General features: G+C 50.9%; 1 protein-coding gene across 22 annotated transcripts in view; it reads left to right on the top strand.

The window, feature by feature from the left end:
- The window catches only part of ANK1 (ankyrin 1), a 174,027-nt gene that overhangs the window by 100,631 nt on the left and 59,990 nt on the right, over nt 1-13,406 (top strand). For 21 of the 22 annotated variants that reach the window (XM_083456574.1, XM_083456593.1, XM_083456582.1 and 18 more), the window contains exons 9-17: nt 2,011-2,109; nt 2,908-3,105; nt 3,195-3,293; nt 5,426-5,524; nt 7,074-7,172; nt 8,269-8,466; nt 9,094-9,192; nt 9,806-9,904; nt 10,142-10,339. In XM_083456574.1, coding sequence (XP_083312700.1) covers nt 2,011-2,109; nt 2,908-3,105; nt 3,195-3,293; nt 5,426-5,524; nt 7,074-7,172; nt 8,269-8,466; nt 9,094-9,192; nt 9,806-9,904; nt 10,142-10,339 — 1,188 coding nt within the window. The remainder of the gene's footprint in view (nt 1-2,010; nt 2,110-2,907; nt 3,106-3,194; nt 3,294-5,425; nt 5,525-7,073; nt 7,173-8,268; nt 8,467-9,093; nt 9,193-9,805; nt 9,905-10,141; nt 10,340-13,406) is intronic. The other variant, XM_083456591.1, reaches the window with a different exon arrangement.

Raw genomic sequence — 13,406 nt, 5'->3', positions numbered from 1 at the left:
TCCACACTCTCCCTCCAGCAACCACACACTCCCAAACAGACCCTCTCATCAGTATTCAAACTCCCTTTCAAACTCTCATCCAATCATCACTCACTACCAACATCACAAGCCAGAGGTGCCAGCTTGCCAGGGAGACTGCGGGGGCCAACACCATGCGTGTGACGTCCCAACATCCTGATGTCAGGAGGAGCCAGGGGCAGAGCCAAACCCAGTGGCAGCGCCGCTCAATGGCCAGCAGCTCCTCCTCCTCCTGCCGTCACCACCAGTTGAGGCTGCTTCCCCTTTGCTGCAGGAGGAGGAGGCCACTGAAGCTGCTTGGCCTCCTCCGGCGTTTTTGAACATTGGGGGTGGCCCCACCTCCAAAATATTGGGGGTCCCAAAAGGGTTGGGCCCCCAGCAGTTGGCACCCCTGTTCCAATCTCACACTCTCCCCCTCCCAAAATAACACTTAATTCCTCTATTATGCTTACCAACACCTTTGCTTTGTACTGTTTTACCTTATTTACTGTTAATGTGCGCACAACATTACTTACCTAAACATGAGGACATCATGGGCACCAATCTTCAGACCAAAGAGAAAGGTGAACCTCAAGAGCTGCTGGCAGGAGTTTGGCTGCTCTTTGCAGAAGCCCCAGCAACTCTCTTCTCTCTTTGGAGAGCTCTCGAATATGATACTCATATTGTAGTGCAGAAATCCCTTTAGCACCTTTGGGCATTTCCCCTTCTTTCTAATGACTCGCAGGAGAAGCCAGACATATTCAGGCCCAGAAGAGGGTGTCCGTGGCCTCCCCACAAGAGTCACTGCTCTGGATTTGATCTCCTCCTCGTGAGGATATAGGCAGCCCAGACGGGGCAAAGCCCCTTGTGGCTCTCGGTTGTAGAGAGAGCTGTGTACAATGAGAAATTGGAGTCCTCTTCCTTCTCCCTTTTGTGTGGCTCAGTGACTCCCCCAATGTTGCCTATGGAGGAGGAAGCTGCTGCATCTCTGCATGAATTCATGTTCACCCACAGAGGGACGGGTGTCTCAAAGAGAAGCCACTCCAAAGGAGCCTGGCAAAGGAGTTTAGTGAGAAGGACTTCTTCAGAATTACACTGCAGCTTAGTGAGAACTCCAGGCATGAGAAGTGCAAGCGCAGAACATGGGAGGGAGGAAAATCCTCACTTTTCCCCCAGCAGGAAGAAGCAGAAACTGATAGTGATAACTCAGAAAATGAGACTGAGTAAGTTTCATGCAGTATTTGCTGAGTTTTGTCTCGTCCCCCCCCCCTTGTTTTCAGAGCCATTATAGGAATGAGTGCTTGATGTCTGCTTGGCCCAGTAGAGACAAGGGGCATTGGGTGGTCTTCAGCGCTCATCTTAATCAGAGTAGACCTGCTAAAATTAATAGATATGACTAATTTAGGTTCATTAATTCTAAGTAGGACTTAGTTGAATATGACCCATAATAGTTTTCAGAATACGTAATAGTTTTCTTTCTTTTTTACCATAATGTTGACGGTTTCATCTGCTTTTATTATTTTTCCCTGCTGCTCATAAATTGGCAAAATGAAAGACATGCAAGGTTCCTTGCAGCTCAGCATCTTACAGATCCATTTCTAATCAAAAATATAAAAAGGAATGACTAACTCAATACACTGTATTTTTAATATACCAGATAATTTAATGTCAAACTAAGTAATATATATTACATTTTATGTTCCTAAAGTAATAATATGATTTTTGATCTGTAAAAGTGCTTTTAAAAGTATTGCATATTTTTCAATTTCCTCAAAAATTTCTGGGTGTTTGTCCAGGGGAGGAAATATCACCTTTTCTCTGAGTAACTCAAGGTGGTGCATGTGGTTCTTTCGCTGCTGATTTGCACCCCTGACTCTCATTCTATTTTAATATTTTGTTGGAAGCTGCCCAGAGTGACCCAGCCAGATGGGCGGTGTATAAATAATAAATTATTATTATTATTATTATTATTATTATTATTATTATTATTATTATTATTCCCCATTGTTGCAGGACGAGCTGACACCGCTGCACTGCGCCTCCAGGAATGGGCATGTGCGAATTGCGGAAATCCTGCTGGATCACGGTGCTCCCATCCAAGCAAAGACCAAGGTGATGGGCAGTGGGGGAATAGCCGTGGGGCAAGCAAAATCACGTTCCCCAGAGACAGAGGTGGTTTTCCCCTTTGCTAACACCCACCCTGGCATCGGACTGTGGCTCTTGTTTCCCAGCTACCGGGGCCACCTCCACACCACATATTTAAAGCACTCTTATGCCACTTTAACAGTCATGGTTTTCTCCAAGGAATCCTGGGAAATGTAGTTTCCTAAGGGTGCTGGGAAATGCATCTCTGTTTGTACCCTTTACAAACTGTTATTCTCAGGATTCTTGGGGGGGGGGGCATGACTGCTAAAGTGGCACAAGAGTGCTTTAAATTATAGAATCATGGAATCATAGAATTGTAGAAGGGACCCCCAAGGGTCGTCCAGTCCAACCCCCTGCAATGCAGGAATCACAACTAAAGCATCAATGACAAGTGGCCACCCAACCTCTGCTTATAAACCTCCAGTGAAGCAGAGTTCACCACCTCTCATGGGAGTCTATTCCACAGTTGAACAGTTCTTAGCATCATAAAGTTATTTCTAATGTTTTGTCAGAATCTCCTTTGTGGTCATTTAAATCAGTTGGTTCAGGTCCTACCTTCCAGAGCAGCAGAAAACAAGCATGCAAGATCTTCTGTGTGACGGCCTTTCACATATTTGAAGACAGCTGTCAGTCTTCTCTTCTCCAGGCTAAACACACCCACCTCCCTCAACCATTGCTCAGAAGGCTTGGTTTCCAGACCCTTGCTGGTCTGGGTCTCCGTCCTCGGGTCACGCCAGGCTCTAACCTTGCATTTCCTTGCCACAGAACGGCCTGTCCCCCATCCACATGGCCTCCCAGGGAGACCACCTGGACTGTGTGCGACTTCTGCTGCAGTACAATGCTGACATCGACGACATCACGCTGGACCACCTGACGCCGCTGCACGTGGCCGCCCACTGTGGTCACCACCGAGTGGCCAAAGTCCTGCTGGAAAAGGGGGCAAAGCCCAATGCTCGGGCGCTGGTGAGTGGGCAGGCAAGTGGCAGGAGGGGGAGCCACGTGTCTCTCTTCCAGGGAGGCTGAAGGGCCTCTCCTTTTCTCTGTGCCTGCAGAATGGCTTCACCCCTCTGCACATCGCCTGCAAGAAGAACCACATCCGGGTGATGGAGCTCTTGCTGAAGACGGGAGCCTCCATTGATGCTGTCACCGAGGTACCTGGTGCCCCATGTGTGCAGCACGGGAAGCCGTGAGGCACACTGACGTGACCACAGCCACATATGCAATGGGGTTTTTCTGGACTTCTCTGTTAATTTGGATTAATTAGGACAAGCATCATGGCGGATATCCAGAGGTGGCAAGGTTAGGCCCCTGCCAGGACACCAAGCCCAGCAGAGGCCTAGACACGATAAGTGAAGTGTAGACGCCACTGAGCCAAACTCTAAAAGTGCCACCATTTCCATTGGCGCAGAGCATCCAAGGAGAGGCGAAGTGGACCTAGTGAATTCTGAATTTGCACAACCTTGCAAGTTAGGGGGACTACCAAGGGGACCCCCCAAATACTAATTTGTAGGATTTGTCCCCAGGGAAAACACCATTTAGATGAAGACCACACAACATTTTCCCCACCAAGCCAAACACAGCCAATCTTTCATGATGAGCCCCAGAGCTCACCTCTGGTCTGAAGCCCAGCATCTCCAGGCACTGGGAGATCAAATGCCCTAACTTGTGGGTCGCTGTGTTTGGCTTAGGGGAGGGGCAGGCCTGGTTTCGATACAGTCATAGGACCTTTAGCATTTAATATAAGGAACTCTTGGAAATAACTTGATCTCGCCAAGAGAAAAACAGTCTGCAATAGTTCAAAGATACCTTTCAGCAATTCGTCACACCTTTTATTCATCACATTATGCCTGGAATGTATTGGGGTGTTTTCTTGGCTACCCACAGATTTGGGTTGATTGCTTTTTTGCGGCCTTAGGCAGAATTTTCAACCGACTCCCATCCATCCATGAGAGGGGAAATGGAGGTTCCAAGCCTATTGCTTTTGACTCAGTTTGGCTCATGACAAATAGAAATCTCTTGGCATTTGTGGCTATGTGGAGATTTTTTTGGGGAGGGGTTCTGACTGATTTTGGAGTTTTCAGTTGATTAATCATCTACCTTTTAACTGAAACAGTTGCATTTAAATGCCCCATTTAGCTTGGCTTGTAGAAGCCATTTCAGAGGTTTTCATGCCTTAAGTAAATGAGAATACTGGACGAACGTGCTGGGCCGGGCCAAGGGTCTGTCTAGTCCAACAATGGGCAGCCAATAAATGCTTTTTGGAGGCCCACAGGCAGACCAGGGAAGGGGTGTGTGTCAGACACAGTCCTTTCGCTTTCTTTCCTTTTTTGCCGGGGCCTCTGGACATGGAGATTCTATTCAGTTGTCCTGGCTAATAGCCACGGATCAACCTCTGCTCAGTGAATCTGTAATGATGCATTTAGTCTTCCTACACTGGTGTCCGAACCAAGGCTGCCCAACTACTGGTGACTCATTCTAGCACAATGTCCATGGAAAGGCAACGTTTTCTTTTTTGTTCTCTGATTGCAATAGCACAACCTGAGACTAGAGACAAGGGTGCTCTTGGCTGCTTGGGTCCTAAAGCTGCAGTCCTGTGCATGCTTGATGGGAAGTAAGATCCATTGAATACCATGGAACTTACTCCCCAGTAAGTGGGTATATGATTTATTTAGTTAGTTAACTTTTCTGTACTTTATATAAACCTTAAAGCAGTTTACTGAAAGAATAAAACAATGAAATTATCAATACAAACAACTATTTACAACATTTTTCAGAAATAATCAATGCCAAGCTAAAAACAGATTAAACACATGTCAACATTTTACATATCTGGGTAGGCTTGCTTAAAGAAAAATGTTTTTAGCTGGCACCGAAAAGAGTACAGCAAAGGTGCCTCTCGGATGTCACTAGGCAGGGAGTGCCAAAGTGCAGGTGCTGCCTTCCTAGGAGATGGATTTCTTATAAATTGCAGCCTAAACCTTTAGTTGATCAGTCAACTGATATGTAGTAATTCATGTATATTTTTGGATTGTTATCCAAAGATGCTGATTGCAGACTCTCCAAGTGTCCCTATTTTCCAAGAACAGTCCCAAATTCACAGAGCCATCCCGGTTTCTGATTTGATCCCGGAATGTCCCACTTTTCCTTCGGGCGTTTTCATTAGAGGAATGTTGGCGGGTACGTGGCTGGGTAGCAAAAGGTTGCGAGGCAGAGTTCTGTGTGTGTCGTGTGTCTCCGCTGCACAGCGTCCTGCATCCCTTTGCTCCCTCTCTCCTGTCCGCAGTCTGGGCTGACCCCTCTCCACGTGGCCTCCTTCATGGGGAACCTCCCCATCGTCAAGATCCTGCTGCAACGAGGAGCCTCTCCCAATGTTTCCAACGTGGTGAGTGGGGAGAAGCGCAGAGGGCAAGTGGGGAAGACATGGACCCCCGCAGCTTCTGGGGACCCCTCAGGATTTGTGCTGAGGCTTTCATAGCCAAAGACTCAACACTGAGAGCTTTGGCTCTGGGGATTTGTCAGAGATTTGGGACTGGAACATTTCGCTGGAGAGTCCGAGTTGCACAAAACAAATGTTAGGGTGGGTGGAAGGAGGCTCCTCAGAATACCGTAGGGCGGGCAAGTGGTGGCAGCTCCTTTGCCCTCGCCCCGCCCCCTCTCACACACGTGCACATGTGTTTTAGGTGATGACAATGATGCCATTTATATCCCACCTTCCTCCAAGGGGCTCAAGGTGGCATGCATGCTTCTCCTTCCTCTTACAACAACCCTGTGAGGTAGATTAATCTAAGCGACTGCAACTGGCTCCAGGTCTCCCAGCCAGCTTAGTGGCTGAGTGGGGATTTGAGTCCTGGTCTCCCAGTTCTTCATCCAACAGTCCAACCAAGCGGGAGGGTGGCAGGGAGATCTGTGCCCCGACTGCACCGCTACAGGTTTGGGCTCTCATAAGGGAATGAGACCTCCAGCTATAGGGCGGTATATAAATTCAATAAATACAATAAATAAAATGTTCTGTGAAAAATAGCCTTATATTGCTGGACACAAAGCAGTCTTCCTTGACAAGTTTGTTTTCTGTGTGTGGGGCTTGAAAGAATTATACAGAGAAACATTCTCTTAGGTGGGCCCTCCGTCTGGGTAGAGGTGAGACAGGGAGAATTTGGCCAGCTCTCCGGTTCTTCTTTGCCAGGTTCCTTTTGTTTTGAACAATGACATGGTTCTTTTTACAAATCCCTTTGGCCTCTGGACATGCAGGCCATTATTCCCATCAGAAATGGCGCCACTGGCTTCAGGGGCAGAGGAGCAAGAGAGAGGAGATTTGCACCCCAGGACTTTAGAATCCAAGCCCGGAGCAATTTCTAAGCCAGGTTTGGATCTGATTTACACACCCAGAAAGATGTGTGTATGAACAAGGGTTCAGTCCCTGGTGTCTCCAGGTAGAACTAGGAAATACCCGTCTTTGACACCCAGGGGAGACAATGCTGGGAAAGAGAGACCAGTGGCTTCTTGGGGATAAGGCAGCTTCCTATGTTCCTAAACCTTCCTAGGTCACACCCACACAGTACATTCAAAGCACACGACTTTCCCCAAAGAATCCTGGGAACTGTAGCTTGTCCCTCCCAGAGCTACAGTTCCCAGCACCCATAACAAACTACAGCTCCCAGTATTCTTTGGGGAAAACCATGTGGTTTTAGTGTCTGATGCAGAGGTTACCTTAGACTGCACCACTTCAAATTGCATGGGGTCAGGGGGAGTGCATTAAGTTCTCCCATCTCTTTGGGCTTGGGTCAAGCCTTTGTTTGCACTGCATGAATAGTACAGGGTGCAAGAATCTCAAGCCCCACTGGCTTTTATAGAAATTGATCAGATGGTCACCGAATGAGATCTTTCGAAACAGATGACATTCCATGCAACCTCTTTTTTTCCCCTTTCCAAAGAAGGTGGAGACCCCCCTACATATGGCAGCCCGGGCTGGGCACACGGAAGTGGCAAAGTACCTGCTGCAGAACAAGGCCAAAGTCAATGCCAAGGCCAAGGTGAGAGCATCCTCGTCTTTCTGGGCCAGCAGCAGTTGCAACCCAGACTCCTGTCCCCATGAGCAGCCCACACTTGCTTGTATGGAGGCATCATCCCATGCCAGGGGAGGTGGCATGGGGGGGGGCGCTGCGGAGGAGAAGGCGGATCCAGTCTACAAGGAGGGCACTGCAGCTGTTGCTGCTACCATGGCGGTGGCAGCAGCGGGCAATGCATTCCTTAGAGGCTGAATCCGCTGCCCCTGTGGATCCTGCTGCCTGATGCAGCCTACTCACCTTGCCTCAGGGTTGGCCCTAGACAACAGGTGCACTTTCTTGTAAGTAAATAATTGAACATTTATTATTGTGGGCTAGTGCTTCAAGCTCAGTGTTTCAGAAAGAGCAGGCTCTAGTCCAGCTGCTCTTATAAGGCAGAAGGGTAGCAACCAGGATTGGCTCACCCATGAGGCAAAGCGAGGCGGCCACCTCAGGCAGCCGGATCACTGGGGCAGCGGATCCCCATGTAGATCTTTAGATCTCGCTCAGAATCAAGGCCCAGGCCCAGGTGTTCAAGATCAGGAACAGGGCTTCAAGACTGCACAGAAACAGTGCCGCTATTCTGGTGAGTCTTCCTGCCTCCCTGCCAAGCTTTTAAGCAGCGGAGGAGAACGCTTGCGACAACGACACTCTGCCCAGGGAGAAGAGTCTTCTCTGTTCTCCTGCTGGTGCCGCCTTTCCCTGGGAGACATCATCAGACCGTCTCACCATCTTCCCGCGGGGATACAGTCTCCCCGTCTTGAATGGTCCCTTGCTCTCTGCAAGTGAGGGAGAAGCAACCTCTGGGTGTTTCGGGGGTGGGGGTGTCTAAAGGGTCTATTGCATTGTCTCTTCCTCCCACTGCTGGTCGGAAGGCTCAGAGGGTATCATGACACGGACTTTCCCTTCCTGGAATAAGATGCAAATCTAAATGCAAACATCTCTGAACTTTGTGGTGCAGATGTTGCACCAAGTAACGAGTACAAAAAGGCATATACTATGTAGGGTGCGCATACACATTTCTTTTGAGGACAGAGTGCTGTTGTCTTCATCTGAAGTGTCTTGACCTTCTTCCCCATTGTAGGATGACCAGACCCCCCTGCACTGTGCGGCCCGCCTTGGCCACTGCACAATGGTGAAGCTGCTGCTGGAGAGCGGCGCCGACCCTAATCTGTCCACAACAGCCGGGCACACGCCCCTGCACATCGCAGCACGCGAGGGCCACCTCGACTGCGCCTGCGCCCTCCTGGACAAGCAGGCTTCACAGACGGTCATGACCAAGGTAGGGAAACGGGGGCGCTGGGTCATGTTCCTTCCAAACTGCTGAAGCAAGGCCCCAGACAGCTCCCTGTGGGTGCTGCTAGCCCAGGTTGGGAGGGTCTCACCTCAGCAAAGACTTGGAGCTGCCTGAAGCCTTAGGAAGGCTGGCAGAGGCTTGACTTGGCAGTGACTCTGCCCCCACGAGGCGCTGTGTACAGTATTGAAAGGGCCTGTCCCGCTACCGCATGCTGCTCTGGGGTTGTGGAGCACAAGAAGCTGCAGGGGACGCCTCTTCCAACTCGGAGGGTGACGGAAGAGCCTCATCCCCAGGCCAGGCCAGGAGTAGGGCAGGGTGCCTCGAGGGGCGGGGATCAGCCTCTGAGGCAGGAGATCTGACATGCTCATCTACAGTGTTGACCAAGCTGAAATTCTGTGTTCACACTTGTTTCTGCTTTAGATGTCTCCCCCCTCTCTCTCTCTCCTGTGCGTGCTGTGGGTGTTGCGATGCCAGTAGGGCAGGGAGTGAGCAGAGAAACCTGGACTGCTGCCTGGGTTGCCTCCCCCTGAGGCCTTCTTGACCCCACTCCCCCTGATCCTGCTTGCCCTCTCCCACCCCAACCAGGCACTGATGCTCCCTGTTTCTCCCCAGAAAGGATTTACCCCTCTGCACGTTGCTTCCAAATATGGGAAAGTGGATGTTGCCAAGGTGCTGCTGGAGCACAATGCCCAGCCCAACGCAGCGGGGAAGGTGTGTATGTCGGGGGCCTTGGCGGGAGATGCAGTGGCCCTGAGGAATTCAGACCTGGCGATGGTCACGTGTGTCATATGTTAGTTGTACCAAGATGGGATGGTGGCAATATGCTCTCTGAAGAGTCTTTGGGTGCTTCACTTGGTGGTCCAGAATCAGCAACTGCAATGATCCCCCCCCCCCATGATCAACAAAGGGGAAATGCTTGGAAACTTGGGAGGAAGTGATCCTGTCCTCCTGGGTTTCACGATACAGAGGCAAGGGGAAGCTGAGCGTAGCCAGACCTGCACTTAAAAGGAGAAATATTGAAGGCCCAAAGGCAGACAATTCCAACAAGAAAGAAACTGGTGTGGATGCCAAAATCAGCAGGAAGAATTCAGTGTCTTCTGTCTCTCAAATTGGTCAAAGTCTGAATTTCCCTCCTCACAAACACCCCTGAGGTGTACAGTAAGCAGGTTCCCCTACCAATATCCTTTCACACCCCCTTTGAACATCCATTCACGTGGAGGCCGCCTCTCAATGTATAGATCAGGATGCTCACCTGCTACAAGGTCATGTCAGAAATTCTTGCCTAAAATAAAATTCTCAAATGCCCCTGCTCCTCTCTCTGCAGAATGGCCTCACGCCCCTGCACGTCGCTGTTCACCACAACAACCTGGACATTGTCAAAGTGCTGCTGCCCAAAGGAGCATCCCCGCACAGCGTGGCCTGGGTAAGGGGAAGGTTTGCTTCCATGCCGCACTTCTGTCTAGGATTTAAAGATTTGAAGGGCAGCGCCATGGAGGGGAGGGCAGAGGAAACCTGAGCACAGCTGCCCCTTTCTCCTGCCTGCAGGGAGCAGCCTCAGAGGGGAGTCAGGGGGTTGGCAGGAGCCACCGTTGACTCCGGCGGATCAGACTCTGGGGCCTGACTTGCCTTTGGCGGGTGGGGTCGTCTCTCTCCTCTGCAGAACGGATACACCCCCCTGCACATTGCCGCCAGGCAGAACCAGATGGAGGTGGCCAGCAGCCTGCTGCAGTATGGCGCCTCCGCCAACGCCGAATCCACGCAAGCTGTGACCCCGCTGCACCTGGCGGCCCAGGAAGGCCACTCCGATATGGTGGCCCTTCTCCTCTCCAAGCAGGCCAATGGCAACTTTGGCAGCAAGGTGAGTGGAGCAAAAGGCTCCTGTGAGTGTGCAGGTGCCCTGCAGGGACAAAGTCTGCTTCCCAAGGGGGGGGGGGTGGAAGAACACAACCCTGATAAGGCAGGAGTGGGGAACCTCAGGTGGGGGGCAAATGGCGCCCTCCAGGCCTCTCTGTCTGGCTCTTGGGGGGCTTCCCCACGCCTTTCTCAGTTATTTGCAATGGAGCTTCCCACCCCCCTGTGTGTCTCCCCCCACCATCTGAAGCATATTTGGGGTGCAGGGTGCCTTGGAAAGGATGGGGGAGGTCTGTTGTATGAGCAGAAGTGGTTCTCCCTACACAGCTCAACCCAAGGTGTCTTTCAACCATGATTGTGACTGTTGCTTGATAGGATGGAGAGCTGTGTGTGTGTGTTCACACATGTGTATAGAAACCTCTGGCTTTTGCATTCTTGGCATGTACCCTAATGTGCAAAGGCACCTCAGAATATCAGAAGAGCCCTGCAGGATCAGGCCCATGGCCCCCTAGCCCAGCAGGGACCACCCATATATCTGGGGCAAACCAGGGAGCAGCACCTGAGCACCCGAGTGCTCTCCCCTCCTGTGGTGTCCAGAAGCAGCACTGCCTCCAGCCATGTGCACAGGATAGATCCATCCTGACTAGCAGTCCATGACTTTGTCCAAACCTCTTTTAAAGCCACCTGTTAAAGGTCAAGGGTACTGTACCAATCGCTGCACCCACTGGGGTCTCTTGCTTCTAGTTCACTTCTGGCCTGTGCGACTCCTGGGCGGTTCCCCCTGGGCTGAATCCTGGTGACAAGGCAAGGAGAGAAGAGGGAGTCAGCCTCTGCCAGAATAAGCCAAGAAGCTGTTTTATTTCATCCTCTTCATGGAGGCTATTTCTGCCACTGGCTTTCAACCATGGAAACTAAATAGAGCTTCCATGTTTGAGAGCAGTTTACCACTTCATTGGACAGGTGCTGGGGAAGGGGCAAAGCACAGGAGGGGGTTGGGCATAGGAACCTGCTCTTTCACCAGCCATCCCATGATTCCACTGAGCAGGAGTGATGCTCCAGGGTTTCAAAGTGTTTCCATGCCTAAGCAGAACTGAACCTGCGACCTTCCATGCGACCAGGTGCTGCCTGCTGTGCTGCAGACTTTCCCTATTTGCCATCCTGCTCTTCTTGAGAGAATCTTCTCTGGTCACTGTTGGATGCAGAGCAAGGCAGGAGTGGGGTCTGCTCCAGCAGGGCTGCCATCTTTGGGGATGGCACCATGATGAGTCTCCCCCGCCCTAAACTTGCCAAGCAGCTGTTAGGTTTCTACTTCTACCAGTGGCCACTAGGTGGCACCAGTGTGTTCTCTGTTGCCTCTTTTTGTGGGAAGACTCTAGCAGGGGTAGGCAACCTAAGGCCCAGGGTCCGGATCTGGCCCAATCGCCTTCTAAATCTGGCCCATCGTGTTTTTACATGAGTACAATGTGTCCTTTTATTTAAAATGCATCTCTCGGTTATTTGTGGGGCATAGGAATTCGTTCATTCCCCCCCCCCCAATATAGTCTGGCCCCCCACAAGGTCTGAGGGACAGTGGACTGGCCCCCTGCTGAAAAAGGTTGCTGACCCCTGATCTAGAGCTCAGCTTGGGGACCCCAATTCCCTAATTGGGGACCCTGCGGGAACTTCTAGTAAGGCCTTGAGAAAGGACTTAAACAGGCAAAGATGGGCTCCTGTGAACCCCAAATGGACACCCCAAGAAGGGGCTGCTGGCTCCCCCTCTCTGCATGGGCCTGTAGGGCATGCAGAATTTTTCAACTTTCAATTTCAAAAATGAGGGCTGGTAAAGCATTGTAACATGGCTTGGGAATTCAAAAGATATTTTGGTTAAATTAATATAATTTAGTTTTGCTTGGTAAGTAAAGAGTGTGTAAAATTTCATTGCTCTTTTATCTCTGGTCGGGGACAGAGGGTGGCACTAGGGAGGGAAATGTCGTCGCGCCACCCCTTGGTGTGTGGAATGCCGCAGGGCGCAATTCTCTCCCCGATTATCCGGAGCTTTGGCCTGGGCTGTCACCAATATGCTGATGACACTCAGCTCTATCTGCTGATGGATGGCCACACCGACTCGGCCCCGAACACACTGACCAGATGCTTGGAAGCTGTGGCTGGATGGTTTCGTGGGAGCCGATTGAAACTAAATCCTTCGAAGACAGAGGTCCTATGGCTGGGTCGGGATGGCATGGGGATGAGGGACCAACTCCCTTCTCTTGCGGGGGCCCAATTAGTGCCATTGCCTTCCGTTAAGAGTTTGGGTGTAATCCTTGACGCCTTCCTTTCCATGGAGGCGCAAGTTACAGCAACAGCCAAGGCAACATTTCCCCCCCTTCGCCGCATCAAGCAGTTGGTCCCTTACCTTTCCCGCCCCGACCTGGCCACAGTGATCCATGCGACGGTCATCTCCAGGCTTGACTACTGTAATTCGCTGTACGCGGGGCTGCCCTTGAAGCTGTCCCAGAAACTCCAGCGGGTGCAGAATGCTGCAGTGCGGCTCCTCACGGGGTCTCTGCCATGGGAGCATATTCACCCAGTGCTTTTCCAGCTGCACTGGCTCCCGGTGGAGCACAGAGTCAGATTTAAGGTGCTGCTTTTGACCTTTAAAGCCCTTCACGGCCTAGGACCCTCGTTCCCGCCTCTCCCGGTCTGCCCCACGGAGAGCCTCAGGGTCCATAAATAACAACACCCTAGTGGTCCCAGGCCCTATGGAAGTTAGATTGTCTTCAACCAGAGCCAGGGCCTTTTCAACTCTGGCTCTGGACTGGTGAGGCTCTGCCTCATGAGACCAGGGCCCTGCAGGATCTGATTTCTTTCCACAGGGCCTGTAAGACAGAGTTGTTCCGCCTGGCCTTTGGCTTAGAATCAGTTTGATTCCCTCCCTCTCTTTCTTTTTTCTTTTCCTTCTCCTCCTGCGATGAGGCTACATTTTAATATTTTAATGTTCCATTATTTTAATGTTGTATTTTATTTTTGTTTTTAAGTTGTAATCATTCATCTTGTTTTTATTATTGCTTGTAAGCCGCTCTGAGCCCGGCCCTGGC

Source organism: Podarcis tiliguerta (assembly GCF_965153285.1).
Source record: "Podarcis tiliguerta genome assembly, chromosome: 8".
NCBI lineage: Eukaryota > Metazoa > Chordata > Lepidosauria > Squamata > Lacertidae > Podarcis > Podarcis tiliguerta.
The sequence above is the reverse complement of the archived record's forward strand: the minus strand, read 5'-3'. Positions and strand labels throughout refer to the sequence as shown.